Source organism: Seriola aureovittata, chromosome 6 (assembly GCF_021018895.1).
Source record: "Seriola aureovittata isolate HTS-2021-v1 ecotype China chromosome 6, ASM2101889v1, whole genome shotgun sequence".
Taxonomy (NCBI): domain Eukaryota; kingdom Metazoa; phylum Chordata; class Actinopteri; order Carangiformes; family Carangidae; genus Seriola; species Seriola aureovittata.
Genome location: NC_079369.1, coordinates 15,065,948 through 15,085,252, shown reverse-complemented (window position 1 = coordinate 15,085,252; position 19,305 = coordinate 15,065,948). Strand labels below are relative to the sequence as shown.

At 39.3% G+C, this 19,305-nt stretch overlaps 1 protein-coding gene across 1 annotated transcript; it reads left to right on the top strand.

Moving 5' to 3' along the window:
• The first annotated feature begins 9 nt into the window (after positions 1 to 9).
• On the top strand, positions 10 to 18,386 carry ppp1r2 (protein phosphatase 1, regulatory (inhibitor) subunit 2). Its single transcript, XM_056378795.1, has 6 exons — positions 10 to 328; positions 9,530 to 9,637; positions 10,138 to 10,221; positions 13,341 to 13,435; positions 14,402 to 14,575; positions 15,326 to 18,386. The coding sequence occupies exons 1-6, from the start codon at positions 198 to 200 to the stop codon at positions 15,343 to 15,345; spliced, it is 612 nt and encodes a 203-aa protein (XP_056234770.1). The 5' UTR covers positions 10 to 197; the 3' UTR covers positions 15,346 to 18,386.
• Positions 18,387 to 19,305: the final 919 nt, after the last annotated feature.

Sequence of the window (19,305 nt, the reverse complement as noted above, 5' to 3'; positions counted from 1 at the left end):
TGGGAGTCGACATGCAGAACCGCCAGGACTCTTCATAGGTTCCTGTTGAGTTTCTGGGAGCGGTTTGAGTTATGACGGGGAGTGTGTTTCAAACCGAACCGGTCATTGGTAACTGAGTCGCAGAAATCACAGAAGCAGAAAATCAGTTGAAGAGAAACAGTAAAGCCAGCCAGCCGGACTGACAGTAGCGTGTGGGAATGGCAGCTCCCCGGCCGATAAAAGGCATTCTTAAAAACAAGAACAGCGGGACAAACGTCAAATCGCTGCAGGACGAGGTGCCAGGGGATAATCCTGAACAAGCCCCTGGACTCTCGGAAGATGACCAACAGTAAGTTTTCTACTTGACTATCGTGAGGTTGGTAGCCCGGTATCGTTAGCTAGCTAAACACTTGTTAGCCTCTAACGTTACTCCCCTGTCGTGCTAACAGTAACGTGAAAGCCGCCTCTCTGTTTGTTAATGTCACTCAACACTGTGTGTTGTCTATCAGATGGTTTCTATTCCCAGATAAACATATTGATGGTATGTGTAACGCAGAGCTAACGTTTGCCTCTCGGAGACGTTTGTATGGTTAGCTTGTACGTTAGCCAATGATGTGATAAGGACGGGTGGTAACCAGTAATTGTTATGTTTGATAGAGACACTAAACTGTAATAAAACTCTTACTGTTGACATAACTTAGTGGTAGTTAGAAAAAGATGGGTAATAAACATCGTTTAACTGTGACAACCCCCATGCTGCTATGACCATAATAGGGCAAATTAATACCAGCTTGAACAGAAGTCTCGCTCTGATGTAGATAAAGCCTTATATTGAATTAAATATTGTTTACCCCTAATTGTCATGTTGTCGTATAACCTTAGTTTGATGCTACAGCTTACCCCCCGAGTGTATCAGTAAGTTTTTGACGCCCCGTAGTATTTTACTAAATAATTTAAATGTTCCAAGTCAAGTTTTGTACTCCCTCAATGGTAATTACATCTGGAGCAGTGAGCTTTTCTGTAAATTGCATTTCAACACTGACTGAGAATATGCCTTCTGCCTGTGGACATTGCTGGCATGCACTGTGTGTATGGAAATTGTAAAGCTGCAATTAACGGTTGTATTCCTTATAGAATTACTCTGCAGATTTATGTTTCTTTCATGGTCTATGAAATGAGAAAAACAAAAAACTGACCACAACTTCGCAGCTGATGTCTTGTTTTGTCTGACCAAAAGTCCAAAACCCAAACCTATTCACTTCACTGTTACAGTATATAAGACAAAAAGAAGCAGCTAATCCTGCCATTTGAGTATCTGACACCTGAGAATGTCTATCTTTTTTTCTTCTTCACAATTTTTTCTTGAAAAATGACTGAAAGGAATAATGGACTATTAAAACAGTTGCCAATGAATTATCTGTCAATCAGTTTGTCAAGTAATTGACCAATTGTTTCAGCCCTAGTAATTTGAAAGACAAACAGTACATTGTATGATACACTGTCTGCTACTGATTGCATAAGAGTGACTAGGATCTAGGCCATTTACAGTATAACAAAGGCACAAACAATTCTTTACGGTATTGCTGTTTTGGATTTATTGCTTAAGCTTTAAACTAAAAATGGTACAATGTGTGGTGTTCAGAGCCTTTAAAGGGCATTTTGATAAGTTTGAATGGGGTGGGTTGACAAAGCAGAGCTGGGTGTACCCCGAGTTATAATCTGGCAACAAACACTTGATGTTACATGTGACACTGACAGCTGTGTTACAGGCCTGCGCTGGCTCTGAAACACCAGTGTGTGTCAAAAGAGGGCAAAATCTGTGGTAAACAAGTCTCTCTAGACTATTCTGATCTCCACACCTCTGCTCTAGTTCACCTACAACCATCTCATAAGACTGCTGTTTTAATATTCACCATTACCATTAAAACCCCTGCCAGGTCCCCAGCGTCCTGAACGCATCTCATTTGCCCTTTAGTCCATGTTTTGTCAGAGGACATCTCACATTGCTGGGCGTAACTTCCATCCTGGTGCTGGCCAGGGCGTCAGTTTGGCTCAATCAAACACTCACAGCAGAGGACGCTCGACTAAAATATCAAGCGTGTTCGATGGCAGTAGGGACATCTCAGATGAGGTCAAGTGCATTTCAGCGCAAATAAATGTGGGTGTGCCAACAGTCTCGCTGTTTAGGGGCATGACTACACTCTAGAATGGTCTACCAAAATGTAGACTGTGAACACTCATCTGGGACTGTGAAATTAGTTGTTCTGTTGTCTAATATGTGCTTAGCCCTATGGTCAGGTAAATGAGAATTGGGTGTTGGCTTCTCTCTCTCTCTCTCTCTCTCTCTCTCTCTCTCTCTCTCTCTCTCGTAACAGTTGAGTTGGTTCAATTTTCACAAGATTTATATTGGAATTTTAATTGATTGAAAATAAGACCCAATACAAATTAGGAGCCATTTGAAAACGGTCTTGGTTCATCTACAATGTTTTTGATCATTTAGATCAACATGCATGTCACTGCTCATGTTATATTTATCAGAATGATTTTATGAGCTTCATGATTATGTTCTCCATATGTCCTGCCAGTCACTTTGAAAGGTAGCCAGTTGTTTCTTTTAGGTGGTTGGAGTTAAATGTTGAATGTGTGATTTATTTATCATCCCCCTGCGTCTCCCACACCAGCATGTCCAGACATTAGCAAGAGTCCTTTCTGAGCTGCAGCGTGAGAAATTAGGCCATTGAAGGATGGCAGTTATTAGTGAATTCCATTCCCAACAGTGAATTGAGCTTTTTCTGTGTTAATACAAAAATTATACTTCCTTGAGTAAGGAAGTTGAGGAAAAATTGTTTTCTTGAAGGATCCTGTGTGCATCCAAGCACCAAATCGACAGTCTTCTCTCTCCGGAGCCTTGTCTTCTCCTATGCATTGATATCATTCACACTGACACTTTCACTGTGGCAGTGGGACTGAACACCCCAGATCACCAGCCCCTGTTTGGTTATTTCAATACTCTGCTCTCCCACTGCCAACTCGTCTCCTCTCTGCCCCCAGGAAACTCTGGACACACAGCGTTCCCGGAGTGATGCTTGTAAATTAGGTTGCGTTCTTGCCAATATACATCATAACTGAATGATGTGACCGCTTTTTAATTATCTCTTCAAGAAAAAAAACATACATTATCTTTGATTATCATACATTCTTGTAATCTCTGCTTATCTGACATGGGGTTTCAAGTTAATCATACATTAGGATATGTAAAAGAGATTTTTTTTGGAGGAAAAAACAGAAAAATGCCTTTGTTTGTATAATTTATATACTGTAGCAGTGGTACTATAAAATGTTGAAAAAAAACCCCATTGTTTGATATTTTTAGCTCTGTTTGTCATCTGAGAACATATCTGTGAGTGACTGAGTGAAAAAATACCGTAGGCAAAAATGGGTGCAGGTCTGTTTAGGAGGTTGTCTCATGCTTAATACATTGCTGGTTCAAATCCCAACAGGGTTTTTCAAAGTGCCTTTGAGCATGTTTATCTCTCTTTAAAGCACATCTGCTAAACTACTTTAAAAACAGAAGCTTCAAACTATTTTTTTTTAAAAAACATAAGTTGAAAGATGTTGCCAACAATCATGGCTCAAAATATGTTGATGTGATTAAGTCTAAAAAAAAAAAAAATACACCAACATATCAGGGCTTTTAAGGTTTTACCAGAATTGAATTCTGTGTGATTCACAGTCAGGGTGATGCATTAACACCACCCACCTGGCAAATGCTACTAAATCATTCGTGCTAGCTGGAGATTCTGCCTCCTGTTAACATTTCAGTCGGGCAGTATCATCCCTTGAGTTTTTCGGGAGATTTGTATATTATTAGATCTAATACAAATTAGGAACCATTTGAAAACAGCTAATCTAAAGTGCTTCTGATCATTTATATGAACATCCATATCACTTCTCATGTCATATATATATCAATATCAAAATAACTTTATCAGCTTCACGCCTAATTTCTACATATGTCCTGCCAGTTACTTTGAAAGGTAACCAGCTTTTTTTCTTTTCTTTTTTTTTTTAGTTGGTTTAAATTGAATGTTAAATGTGTGATTTATCATCTCCTGTGCCCCCTGCGTCTCCCACACCAGCAGGTCCAGAAATTAGCAACAGTCCTCTCTGAGCTGCAGTGTGAGAAATTAGGCCATTGAAGGATGGCAGTTATTAGTGAATTCCATTCCCAACAGTGAATCGGGCTTTTTCTGTGTTGATACAAAAATAGTCTCTCTTTGAGTGACAAGGAAGTAAGGGAAAAATATTTCTCCCTGCAAGGATCCTTTGTGCATCCAAGCACCAAATCCACAGAGATGAGACGAACAAGGTTTGTCCATGCTGTAGCATCCATGCTGCCACTGTCAGCTCTTGTTTAAAGCGAACACACACACACACACACACACACACACACACACACACACACACACACACACACACTTATTACCTGTACAAGCTCCTACAATTACAGTTAATATATTTTTATTTGTGGAAGTGTTTTAATAATCTTTTGCTTTTATTTTATTATCTAATTACACTTTTTTTAGCTCCTCACACACAGTTTAATTGTGAATTTTTCATAAGCCCATGACAGTGTAAGTCGACTTTCTTCCTCTTTTTTTTTGACATACCCTAATGATGACTCTCCAATGTCAGCCTTATCCATTTTGACAGGACTCAACTACTGAGGCACTGTGCATATAAACAAATTCAGGTGTTTCAGTTTGGTATTTCACATAAAACATTGAAGATTGGCAACCTTTATTTCTTTATTATTTCTTGCCATTATTCAGGACAGCACAGCTCACACTGAGTGTGACAGCAACTCAGACATATTTTCCTTCTTATCAGCTTCAATTGTATGGAACTTATCACATTGCCTTCTAGCACATTCTGCAGTACCCAGAGGATATCCTGAACTAGCTCTACAAATACCTACAACCCGGCATTCATGTGGTCTACCACCTGTCCATGTTTAAACAATTCAGCTTCCCACCAGAGATTTCTAGAGTCACAACATGTACCCAGAAGATGTAACACTCAGCTCTCACAGTGCATCTCTCTTGATGCCTGTTTTTTTTTTTTTTTTTTTTATCACCTTTTAATTAGTGGAGACAAACACAATCTGCAGAAGTCAACTACAACCATGATGAACCATTGAAAATACAGAATGACTGTGTATTTTGTAAGTAAAGATATAAAGAGCGGAGAAAATAAAACTTCCTTTATCCCATGATGACAGTGGAAATTTGGACTATAGAGGAACCCACACATGTTCCATTTGCGTATTTCTCTTGCAGCTACAACTCTGTATATTTATCCTATATTCAAAGACTGACTGAGGTAACTTGTGTTTTCTTAGATTTGGGTTAACAGAAATCATACAGATTCCACTATGCATGAACATTATCCGCTTTTATCCCGATAACAGGACATAAACATTATGTCCTTTGGTACTGTAGGGCCTTGGCTCCTTTTTTTTTTTTTTTTTTTAACCCATTACAGACTTTTTGTCATCCATTCAATCACCCACTATTATTTAGTTAATAGTGATGCATGAGCCTCACACCCAGTCATGTATAATTTATGGCTGCCTCCATGAAACTTAATCTCCTTCACTGTCTTTCGAGCCTCATCCTGACTGTGTGATGGACAGTTTGACTAGCAGGCAGTGAATCTCTGACTTCACATAATGTGGACAGAAAAATACCACTCAGGCAAATTATCCTCCTCTGTGCAGGTCAGTTGAAGTCAACTGTGGGCACAGACAATTAAAACAGTTTCTGTATTGAAAAATCTGGGAGCCACAATCAACAGGTGTCAGGACACATCTGGTCGGCAGGATAAAGGAGGACAAGGCAGTAAAACTGTGTAAAACTTAAATCTAGTTAATATGGGTGTAATTTTATTAAAATGAAATGAAGCATTTGACCTTCGTAATAATAAATAGTTGTAGCTGCATTTTGTGGCTGTGTGGATAAGTTGAGATTTACATTCAGTACAACCGGCAATAATTTTACTTACTTGTCAGTTTTATCAGTTAAAATCCCGTGCACATTTCCCCACATCCTGACCTTACTATAGCCACCGATGTATCCTCTTGACTCAGCTTCTCTTCTGATGCACTTTTTCTCTTAGGTCTGGAGAGATGACAAGGGCTTAAGAAATTGTTTAGTCCTAAATCTAGTTGGCTATCTATCAAACTTCTTGTAATCTTTTACTGTGCCACTGCTGACTGAGGAATTTGCACTTATGTTGAGTGTTTACCAAAAACTACACAGCAGGAAAGGGTTTTATGAAAAAAAAGTTATTTTTTAGCACTTGCCAAGAGGGCTGTCATAAAATTAAATTACTGTCTTGGGGCTCTCGCATATTGTCAAATTTTTGGGCAATGAAAAATGTACCTTCTGATGTGTTGAAGCAAAGGTGGGCTACAACACTCTTAAGTAAGGAAGTGACAGTGTGCAAAAATGTTTACCTTCTTTAAAACATTCAATAATTGGCATGGAGTTTATTTAAAAAAATATATTTTGATATCACTCAACCGAAGTTCATTTACTACATTTTTTAAATGTAGTTCAAATTATGTGTGTTTATTTGGCTGGGAAAGAGGGACAGGTAAAATTTATGAGAAGCCCCTTTTACTTTTGACTTGATACAGTGTGTGTACAAGTTCGATACTTTGTTCATTTCAACCAGCCACTGTCTCCACTGTTAAACAATGGCCTGCTGCTGTCACTGCTGGTGGCTTTACTCTGTATTGGAGAGCACAGGGCTGGACCTTTCCCTACTCCCCTCTGACTATGCTACCTGATAGCACAGCTCAACTCTCAGTGATGACTCACTCTATTTAATGAGTTTTCCTGAAGCGTTATGTCGCCAGCTGTTGACCACCCTCGAGAGATAGTCACCATCGTAAGAGAGATACAGCTCTATATTTAGTGAGTGCCAGTGGTTGGTGCTGTGTTTTTTTTTTTTTTTTTTTTTTCCCTTGCAGAGGCAGGTGCATCATCATTGTATTAGAGTTTTTGTGATGATTTGAGTGAGTGGACCGGAGTGGATTTAAAGGCAACATCAGTTTGGTGGAAATAGAACATGATTGTCCGCTTCTGGGTTGTGTAACTACAAACACACCGGAGTTAAGCAATACACACTTATTAACACCCATCGTCGCAACACACTCTCTACCAGATGTTAACACCGAGTATCTATTGTGGCGCTTAAGCAGAGTTTCAAATTTAAGAAGTGGTGCTTATTTCTCAGAGCAGAGCTTGATTTTGAAAATGTTGACTAAATTGGAGAAGACTAAACCTGTAACTAGTGTTTTCTCCCTTTGTTCCTCTGCCAAAGATTTTCCCATCTTGTTTGTCAAAAAGGAGGATATGAAATCAAATTCATCCTTGAACAAAGTCCTAATAGTCACTGGAATATGGCTGTCCCTCACTTTGTGTATTTTGACCGAGTTCTGGATCCAGATGCAGATAAAAAAACTTTACAGGGTTGCTGTATGTAGTATATGCAGATGTTCTGTAGTTTTGGATTTGTCGCAGTAACACAAGCACATCCAGCAGTGTAGCAACTTAAATAAAACTAAATACTTTTTCAGTATGTTGGTCAAGGACATTTTATCAGTATGATCAACATTGGCCTACCTGGCTGCCTGTTTATAGAGTTGTTTCTCAAACCACTACGCCATTTTCCAGCTTCCCATAAGCAGATCAGCATCTCATTATTTTGCCATTTCATGTCGACTAATGTGCATAAGTCTTACCCATAACCTTTCAAACTTCATGACTGGAAGGTTTCCATACTGATGTTTGTTAATGCTTACTTGCTGTGCAAAACTATTTCCCTTGTTTGATGTGTCAGTTTGAACTGATGCAAGGATAGTACCTTTATCACAATAAGAAATCTGCTTACTCTCATTGAATGCAAAAAGTTTCTTATGCATTAGCTCATCTCTCTGCTGATGAACACTAAGCACAAGAAACACTTGTCTTAGGCACCTGTCTTTAAATTACTAATGTAGCCTGTTTTTTTTTACTGTGTACATCTACCTTTTCATACACTTGTGTAGCTAAATACCAAAGTAAACTGCCAAAGACAGTGTAGCATTCAGGGAAATCAACTTGGCTCAGCATCCACAACCAAATGGATTGATTTATCGACCGCCCTCTATGTGTGCGTGTTACTGTGTCCTGTAGTAGTGCATGACATCTGATCTTTCTAGCACAAAAAAATTTATTTTATTTTTCTTCAGTAACTGTAGGTAGAGAATTTGCCACGTAGGACAGTGCCAGAAAAGAGTATGAAAATTGGTTTCTTACACTTTTTTTGTGATTGGCAGGTTATCTATTGAGCGTTAGGACTCCCACCTCCTTTGGTGCTCCAAGTGGGACAGAACAAATTATATGGGTATTTGCAAAATCTTTATGACTGAAGTCTGTTGTGAGGGAGAGAGGTAGGAAAGCTCTGCAGGCTTGTAGCAGCAGGTGGAGGATTTAGACTCTGTGCTCTCCCACCCCCTGCCTGTCTCCCATGATACACGACCTTTTGTTCCATAAACAAGGTCAGAGCTGATGTACAGTACCTTGGCAGAAAAGGCTAGAGAAAGCCAGATAACTCCCAGGAGCACCTGGATTTATAGCTTTAGGTTTCAGTGTAGTTTAAACAAAACAATAAGTAAACAATGAAAACGTCACAGCATTACAGTACATAAAAAAGAGGAAAGAAATTCAGAATTAAAAATTGAGATAATTGCAAGTGAGAGTACAGAAACCAAATGATGTCAAACTTCAGGAGGATGTTAAACACAAAATAACAAAATGCTTGATTAAAAAACGAATTTGCAGTGGGAAATGCATTTTTTTCTGTAAGTTCTGTAAGTAAAAAAAAAAAAAAGTCTCCACTTCTTCTCCCCTGCACTATAATGGCAGGTGTTCTCTTTATCCTCTCAAGCTAAATTTCTCATTTGGTGCTGATTTAGTTTTGGTTTCTGTTCATTTCCTCTGAGGATTTGAAAGGGCAGCAAGGATTAGTGTAATTGTGAACAAAAAGCCCCGATGGAGCATGCAGAGGTGACAACCTTTTTTCCCGGATGAGAGTGGAACCATTTGGGGGATTAGGAACAGGTGTGTTTCAAAAATCGACTCTTGTAAAAGCAACTGCATCAAATGAGACCGATGTTTAACTTTAACTGTTGTTGACCTTGTTCACTTGCTCAGCCCCTTATTTACATCCCCGATGGATTACCTTGACACAAAATGAAATATCATGCCACTTCCGGAAAGTCTTACCAAATTGGTGCCGATGACATTTTGGGGCTTTATTATCTGTGCGATCCCAAAATAATGCAGTGCGAGAGAAAACTGGGGCACGTTCAGTCCTACATTAAATCTGGTCACTCTTCTCCCGGAGGATGTGGTGGTGGTGGGTAGCTGCTGCACAGTGGTCCTAATTGAATGTCTGTCCATTTGACCCTCATTTACCTCTCACTGTTTTTTCTTTACAGGAAGAAATCCCAGAAATGGGATGAGATGAACATCCTGGCCACATACCACCCAGCCGACAAAGACTACGGCCTGATGAAGATAGACGAACCCAGCACACCTTACAACAGGTCAGAGGCTTCAGACAGAATTTTCCCTTTGTCTGTTTCTGTTGATAACACAGATAGCGAACTTGATTTAGTTGATCCTTGTTATATTTTAAATTATAAGGCATCTGCAGACATTCTTTTACGCTAAAAATATTTCCATTGAGGACACTACAGAATTGACCCTGAGATGATCACGCAGCCTGTCTAAAGCTCCTATCAGTGCCAGTGTAGGAGAGTTAGGTCAGTGTGTGTGTGTGTGTTGGTGTTACAGGAATGTCTCAGCAGGTTTGTAATCCAATATATCAGTGTGCTGCAGGGAAGGTCACCCTTGTCACAGACTTTTTCCCCTTTCTCTCCTCGTGGTCCTCTGTCCTGTCCTCCTCACCACCTTTTATCCTATCTGTCAACTTGTCTGTGTGACTATCTGCTTTTGCTTGTGTCTATATTTCCTTTCTTTCTCAATCCTCCCTCCCTCACCTCATTTTCTACTCATCTTTCTATGGTTATTTCCTCTCTTTCAGGATGGTGGGGGATGATGATGACGAGGGGGCGCTGAGTGACTCGGAGGGCCACGGTGGACTTGCAGCTGATGACCTGGTATCAAAGTAAGTACAGAGGTAGAGAGGAAGGGAGAAAGCAAGCAATGGCGGGAGGGGTGATTAGTTTGGCCACAGGAACAGCTCTGCTACATTTTTAGTCGCCACTACACGTGTGTAGCATTTTAGATTTTTAGTGAAGCAGAAATATAACCTGGGAAAAGGGAGAAAAGTCTTTTGTGCTCTCAGGTGTAGCCCAGATAAGCCACACCTAAACATACACACCAATGTCCTTGTCCTCCAACCAGAGTGAACAAGACTAACAATACCTGATAAGTGTGTGTTTGCTGTAAGACACTTAATGGCCACTTTACAGCAATATTACACAAAGAAACATTTCGGACAACACATTAAAACACTACAGATGAAAAAAAAGTTGCAACAGTACTGTAATATTATTTTTCTTAACCTATTATATTTGGCACTGGTATATCTTAATCTTTCATACTGCATACCCCAGTGATAGTAGTGGCAGAAAGCTATCCCATGTTGTTTACGCACGCACTCAGACACGGCAGGCAGTGCACTCACTCCCAGGCTGCACTGCTTTGACTGCCTTTGACAATGCTCCAGGCTGGGTTCACTAAATGCATCTTGACAAACTTCATCCTTTTTCCACTGGAAGAGAACAAAACTGAGAGAACTGTGGAAAAGGTCAGCAGTATATCCTCCAAACTCAGTTCAGTTTGGCGTGTTCTCAGAGAGCGGTATGTTTCACTGCAGGTCTGTTCAGTTCAGTGGCTTGTACAAGATACTTAAGAGTCATGGAGAGAGTAGACACAACTTGACAAGTAGTCAAAAGAAGAAGGAAACATTTTTTTTTACTAAGCTCTGTATGTTGCAAATCCACTGTCCTTTGAGAACATGATGATGGTGTGTGTGTGTGTGTGTGTTGTGTGTGTGTGTGTGTGTGTGTGTGTGTGTGTTCTAATCTTTTTCCAAGAAATTTACATCTATCAATTATTTTCATTATTGATTAATTTGCAGATTATTTTCATGGTTATCTGATGAATCGCTTTGTATATGAAATGTCTGAAAGTAGTGAAAGGTGTCCACTATAATTTCCCAAAGCCCAAGATGATGTATTCAAATTTATTATTTTATTTGACCAATAATATTCTTTTTACAATCAGATATTAAATATGCATTGAACACTCCTGTAAAAATGTGTATCTCTTGTATGAATTATCATACAAATTACAAACCATTAGACATGATCCAACCCCATGTAACTGTCCAATACTCTGTGTGGAGCAGTACACTGTGTGTTGGTTTAACATCATCTGACAGCATTTCTTTGTTCTCATGGAAAGGCTTCCTGCATTTTTACTCTCAGCCACACAGGCTGCTGATCAATAAACAATGGGTTGATGGGTGTTTCCCATCAGACTTGAATTCCAGGGGGGAAAAGAGTTATGCAGAGTGAGGAAAAGCTCTAAATCACACTGGGCGTTAGTATTACAGACATGCTGCTCAACAATCAGAGAGAAATAGCAGTGAGTTTTGTGCCACTATGCTTCCACAGTGCACAACAGTGAAATATAGTGGAATATAATTATTTTTATTAGATCCATTTTGCTGTATCCAGAGCATCTTTGAAAGAACAAATCTTCACAACCACACGTGGAGAGTGCAGAGGGTCAGAGCCACAACATAGAAGTAAAAATAGAAGTAGCAAGATAGAAGAGAAGTAGCAATAAAAATAAAAATAGTAAATGTGCATTGCTTAGATCTCGTCTTCTTTAAATGTCAGTTTTACTTGCAAGAAATGTTTGTATTAACTGGAACCGAAAAGATACGTTTTTGTTGTCAGCCCATCAGAATCAAAGAACAACAGCCTTTTTCTGGCACCAGCGTGTTAACCAACATTCAACAGTCAGAGGGAGAAGTCTCCTGTAGGTCAGAAAGTGACAAGTAGCCTCCATAGAAATTAAATGCAGCTACAAACCATGTTTTGTTTTGATTAAGCGCATCACTGTCATATTGTCTAAATGTGAAAATCTTGCATCAAAGTAAGTCATGAGAGCATACTCATCACAAAAAGTTGCATAGTGGTTTTTAGCAAAGTAACGCGTAGGCATTGTAGGTGAGCTGAAGCAAATTTGGAGTAGGACAATGAATAACATCTTTGCCTTATCCCTGAGCCTTTGAACTCAAGTCTATGTACAGTACTTCTATCACTCAGAGCTGTCTCTTCTGGATGCTAATGGGAGCTTGAGAAGTGTGTTTGCTGTGGGCCATCATGCTTACATAAGTGCCTTGATGCAGGGATGGGATGAGCTAGTTTGAGTGTGTGTGCCACTGAGAGGATAGTGATTAGCTCCAGGCTTGCAAGTCAATTAGCAGCCTTTGTTTACTTCCGTACAGAGTGCCTTCCATTGTTTTACACTAGACCCTCCAGATAGTACAACAGCTGCTCTTTTCCTCCGTTCTCTTGTTCTTTTCTCTCTCCAACATCCACTCGCAGTCTCTCTTCTCCAACTACGCTTTACTTACCTGCTACCTAATTCACTTCATCACTTAAACATCCTCTCTTCCTTCCTGTCTCTGTCTCTATCCCCATCCACCTTGTATATCTGATACCATTATTGGTGCATTTTTGAAACTGTAGTGAAATAGACAGTCCTTCTGTCTGGGTGAATCAGGTCAGTTTGTTGGAGAGCAGTAGTGCAGTAAATGGGGAGCTTCCCCAGGGCAGTTCCACATATTCACAACCGTCCGTCGAGCCATAAACCGTTATTCATTTTGTTCCTCTGCCTTTAAAGCTCTTTGTGAGTGTGTGAGAGGGGGATAGTAACTCTTGTTATTTTTGTCTCATGCTTGAGTACTCACACACACTCTGACTGTGCCTACTCTCTCCTCCCCTTCGCCTAATAGCTCTCCATCTGTGTTCAATGTCCAATGTCAGTTTCGCTCTATAGCAAGCCTTTATAGAAGTGTTATTTATTTCTCCACAGTAACTTTAGGAGGAGTTTCTGTTGATCTCCTGTTTTTTTGGTCATGTGCTCGTTTATTATGATTAAAACACAACAAAAGGGAAGGCAGAATGGGAATAGCAATACTCTTGAATTGTAATAAAGTGAAATTTCTTGTACTTATTTTGTGTCCCTTTCTGTCTTCTTTTAAAGGCTGGCGGCAGCAGAGGGTTCAGAGCCTCGCTTCATGAAGGAAGAGGAAGAGAGCAGTGAGGAGGAGGAAGAGGAGCTGACTCCTGAAGAACAAGGTAAACACGGACGGAGATGCTTTTCCTTTAATTGATCACACTTACTGGTGCCTTCATCTATGATGATGATGTCGTGTTGTTTCAAAATTGAGCAGCCCAGCCATAACTCAACAGCTCAGAAAGAGAGATCTGCTGCATATCCGTATCTATGGTAATAGCTGCTATTTGCTAATTGCAGTGAATGTGTCCCACAGTTCACCTGATTATTTTTACTCTCCACTTTAATACATAGTGTCTTCTGCTGCCACTTCATATTTATATCTGAACTCTAAAAGCAAGAGAAAAATCTGGAAATTGCAAAATCCAGTGGATGTAATCAAACTGCAGAGCTGTAGGTTCAGCAGTTTTTGATACAGTTCTAGACATGCCAACTTGTGCCACCTATTGGAAAATTTTAACACCAGTTTTAGAGCTTCTGCGGATGAAGACACAGATTATATTTTTCAGATGAAAGAGAATGGAATGTAGAATTAATGTTTAACATGAATATTTTTTTAATATTTAGATCTTTATGGGATCAACCCAAAATACAAGACGAACCCCATTCTGTCTACACACTTAGACACACACACACACACACACACACACACACAGATCATCCAACATGTCTTCTGTTAGCCTTGTACAGTCTGCGTCATTCCCTCCTTTCAACTTATTTCAGTGCAGTTACTGTTCATCCTAAGGTCTCAGCAAAAACTTGAAAGTGATTGTTCACTAAAGTAACCCTCATCAGTTCCCTCACTTTGTGCCATTTGCATTTGAACCCTTTTAATGTAAGAGTGTTGCAGGAGAAAGTTTTACTTAGCATTTAACATGTGTGAACTGGAGAAAGTACGTGCAGGCATGCAGCAGCCTTTCCATGGATAATGCTGAACACGTTCAACCATTGTTTTTTAGCAGTAGGGATGTAATGTGCCAGCAGTATATTTAACCATTCTATATTATCTGTGTTTTCTTCCTCTGCAGCCAAAAAGAAGCATTTTCAGATGATGAGGAAGATGCACTACAATGAGGGCCTGAACATCAAGCTGGCCCGTCAGCTCATCGCCAGCGAACTAGAAGATGACGAAGATGCAGATGAGGAGATGAGGGACGACACTGAGGAAACAGAAGAGATCAATGTTGACCCGCCACAGGAAGGTAAGGAGAGGAGGACTGTGCACGTTTGGATAAATAATTTGATCTGTTTCTAGTCCAACAAGTTTTTCAGTGCATGGAAAGAAGCATGGTGGTGTAGTACAACTGCAAACTGTTGTTAAATTGAATAGAAATAATGGCTTTGTGTACTGATGCACTAGTTCTGGCTGGTTCGTTTATGACATCCCGTGTTCATTAGGAGGAGGTTCCAGTGTGTCATTATAACTCACTGTGTACATAAGCACAGTGTGTTATAATAAAAGTATATACTATGTTTGTTTGTTTTTTTTTGTTTTTTTTAAGTACTGTGATCTGCTCTGATTCCAATTAGCAAACCTGCTCTTGACATATTTCTTAACAATACTAAGACTATAAAACTTACAGGCTAATAACTATTGGCAACTTGTGTACATTTACCAGGTCCTTAAAGTAGGCAATGGCTTATTTTTCGGTTTTGGGGAAAGCTCAGGCTGTGTCTTGAGAAGGAAACACCTGAGTGTAAATCATTTGAGGGCAAAAACAAACCTTCTAATACAGAAGCCTAGCTGTACAGTAGATGAGAAATTAGCTTCTTTTTTTTTTTTCCAATGTAAGTGATGTAACCTGTGTGTGGTCATGAATTTGTTCAATCTCCACCAGCTCCTCTCTTTGGAAGATCAAAGAATGAACAGCAGTAAAGAAATGAGAGCGATATTTCCATTTCCTATCTTTCGAATCTAATGTCTGCCTATTTGTCTCTTGTTTGTTCTCCAGCTGACTCTCTGGACTCATAGATGAGGCCCCTCTCCCACTCAGCCCTGTGTGTCGGCTCAAGATCCAGACAGACAATGCCACTGCGCTGTGTTTCAACGCAGGGCCACAGAGCACACACCGCTTCACCACCCATATAACACCCCGCAACAGCCAATAACCTCCCGGTCACCTGTCCGTGTCTACTATTCCTTAGAACTGTGCAATATAACCTTCAAACGCACTGTTTTTTACCTCCCAGAATCAGTGCAAACACACAAGTGAAGACTGTTGGTCCCTCCTCCTCCTTCTCCTGTTGCCAAGAATTTCTCCCTCCCACTTCTTCTGGACTGAAGAATATGTGATTCTGATCCTGAAAGGAGGATCAAGGTCTTTAAAAAAAAAAAAAAAAACAAAGAAAGAAAACTGTCAGATAACCAGAAGTCCCATCTGGTCACTCCACAGTCCCTCTGCAGGCCACAGAGCCCGTACGTCAGCCCTGGAGCAAGCCAGGGGAAACCCCACGGCCTCACTAAAGGCAAATCCGAGACATGACAGCAGCGCTTATACTGGGTGCACTTCAGACGAGTTTTATTTTAGTTTTGCTTTGTGACCCACCACTCTGTTGCATTTTCTTTCCACCCTCAGTACTTTTTGTGATAAAAGTTTACCAGCTAGATTCTTTGATTTTATCCCAATTCACATCCTGGTAGACAGTTACATGGTTTACCTGTAATGCTGTACCATCAGAATCAGATTATTTCACTTTACATTGGCCTAATGCTGTTATGATGAAATAAATTACATTTTAGGGTCTATATATTAGTTTCTCATAGTAAATGACAACATAGCCTACACAATCTAAATTTCATTATTAAAATATCCAAATTTGACATCATAAAACTAACAATAATATGACACATGTACACTGTAGTGTCTGACTGTGATGCTTACAGTAAGCTGCATGGCTTTCTGCTTAAGATCATGTAAAACAACACAGATTTTAAGTATTACATTAGTACTTTGCTGACATTGCCTCAGTACTACTTATTTACTTTCCCTCTTTACAAGTAAGAACAGCACACCAAACCTCATTTCAAATTCTGGCAATTTTACGAACATGTATACCTCATAGTACCAGAAGTCTTTCTTCTCTAAATTATATCCACTGATAAATTCGGCACATAGGTTTTCAATCAAGAGGCAGTTTTTTTTTGTTTTTTTTGGAAAAACTTCAAATTTCTTTGCATTTTTCCTCCTCTACATGAGATTATTTTGTGGAAGAAGACTGCAGGATAAATTGGTTATCTGTTAAGAGGTGATCATAGCAGATGTGTTTTTCCTGATATTGATATTGGCATTTAATACTTTTTAAGTTCTTTAAGTTCATAGGAGGGATAGCACTGAAGTCCCACATCTGAGGTATAACACATGCTACTGATAAACAGGACGAGGTCCTGTAGAAAACGGCTCCCGTCTTTAACAAGTTACAGCTTTAAGCACCAGGCTCTTATGTAGATCTGAAGAAAGAAGAAACCAGCGCTCACTGTGCTCTCGCTTAGATAATTTCTGTGTTTGACTTATTGTCATGTGAGCTTCATAAGACAGGATTTGTGAGTAAATTATTGTGAGAAAGGTACAATCATCTAGTTTGTGTTAATTTCTCACCTGACTTATATGACATGATACATAATTTAATGATTGATCTACTTGAGTGTCTTGTACGATGCAGCTTGGGAATGTCAAAGAAAAAGTTGTTATTGATGCTACTGACTTGAGGTAAAGAAGATTTTGGTGGTGGAGTTAAACCACTGAGGCTTATTGGAGGCATGGTAAGGATTTTTTGTAATGTTTGGGGTTCCTACAAGTGTCAGGAAAGTTACTACCAAGTCTTAAAATTGTTTTGACAAAAGTATTATGGGAAAATATCCTGGTGCAACCTAAACTTTGCACTTAAAATTGTTGACTGGGTTTTTGGAGATTTATCTTCAGCTACACACTGTATGACTTCACTTGACAGTCTGAGAGCAACTTATAACATGAAAATGATGTAGGGACCCTGAGTATGTCTTGTGTTGTGATCTCTTAATTTTCCTTTGGACCCTTTAATTCCTCACTGTGAGTTTTGTATTATGGAAATACAAACCATCATAGACCAACAGTATGACTTCTGCAAATGTCCCTTTGCAGTTTTATTTTTTTTGTTCTTGTAGTTTTGTACTAGGTGGCATTTTCTCTTCATGATAGAGGTGAAAGAAACTCCTTTAAACCCATTTCCACCGACCAACAAGAACTCAGAATAGTGAGCGGACACAACGTCCATACAGCTAATTATGACACGATTGTTGTAGAGAAATAGGAACGTGTGGAAATACAGATTTTAACTGCGTTGTTGTCTTCTATTTTGGTCACTGAATTTGTAAATGAAGAGAAAAGACAACTGCAGAGAAGCTGAGATGATTGGTTTATCTTCTCACTGAAGACAAGAGGACAAGATCGTCCAAAACATGACTGACATGATCACCCCGTAGGTGGTTATTACCTGTCAAATGTGCCTCTTATGTATTTATGTACATGTGTGTAAAATGAACAGGCTATGCTCCATGTTATTGTCCAGTTTTATTGCCTCACGTCATGTCTCACTGTTTGTTTTCGCACCACTTCTGCTCTGTTCGGTTTGTTTTTCTAAGGATGATAGACTGTTAAGCAGTCCCATGATTCTGCACTGTGTCTGTCCCAAAATGACGTGGATCTTAAATCCATGTGTTTTTTTGTATTTGCAGTTTGCATGTTCTTAATCATCAGATTGTGCATATTCTGTTTTTGTTTCGTCTATCATTAAACAAACGTTAGGAACTAGATGACTCTCCTGTTTGATCTGAAGAGTCAGATACATAAAAAGTGAATGATGCAGACTATCAAAACCAAATGAGCAGATATCTCTGACACTGACTGAGGCCTCTTGAAGACAGTCAGCTTTGTCTTTCTTTTTTTTTTTTTTCAGCCTTTGATTGAATTTTTTCCCCCTCTTTTCTCTTGTCATACTTAGCTTGTCATTTACTTCAATAAATCTAAGTGAACTTGGTCTGTGATCATGTGCCAAACAGCACACAAATTCTATATTTGTAATCTATAAATGAGTCAAGCATACACTTAAAATTTTCATTGTATTATTTTCCATTTAGTTCTATTTAAATGTAGTGTTTCTACAAGCTCCGGCCCCTTTCAAAGCATGCTGTTCTGTTTTTTTTTTCTCTCACATTTCAGGTAGCCATTGGTATCCACTTATGAGTAGAGGTGGGACCTTGGAGAGATTTTTAAACTTGCTAGTGTTAGGTAATGCATCAATTTGTCTTTCCTTGTTATGTCGCTAATCTATTGCACTTTGAGTAACTAGAAAACTGATCTGCAGTAGCTGTGTAGTATACCCCCGAACAGGTCTCATCCAGATTTTAAATTGAACATAAAGTTTGAAGATTGAAACGATCGTTATGGTGTAAGAAATTACACAAAAATGCTATAGCCTCACAGCATCAAAGCCCCATTCATTGTTATAGAGCAAACTTGGATGACATGACCCTTTGGTTTCTAACTTTAGGGGAGAGTGCCCCACGTTCACAAATGTTGACCAATCTGTTCTGGGGCACAGTAATTAGAAATGTGAATTCTTAAAAAGGGTTGAATTCCATCCTCGAAGCATTCTCAAACAGACTAACATTATAAATGTTAAAGTCATTATAGAAGCCTATAGAGGACTTTATTCAAATGGTCATCTAAACTGGAGAATTAAAATGTGATTTTTTTTTACACACGTATGAGTTCTACGATTACACTGCACTTGACCTAATGAATATGAACAAAGCATTACAAGCCGCCCACAGGTTTAACTTCCGCTTGCAGTCCGTCACAGCTGAGTGGTTATATTTCGACAAATGAAAGAAATAGTACGCATGTGTCATTCATGTGATTTTTTTTTATGAGTGTCCGCTCTAACCACCAGATGG

Coding starts and splice junctions, on each gene's coding strand:
- ppp1r2 (XM_056378795.1), top strand. CDS start 198: ATGGCAGCTCCCCGGCCGATAAAAGGCATTCTTAAAAACAAGAACAGC. Junction 329..9,529: donor CTCTCGGAAGATGACCAACA/GTAAGTTTTCTA, acceptor TTTTCTTTACAG/GAAGAAATCCCAGAAATGGG. Junction 10,222..13,340: donor GCTGATGACCTGGTATCAAA/GTAAGTACAGAG, acceptor CTTCTTTTAAAG/GCTGGCGGCAGCAGAGGGTT.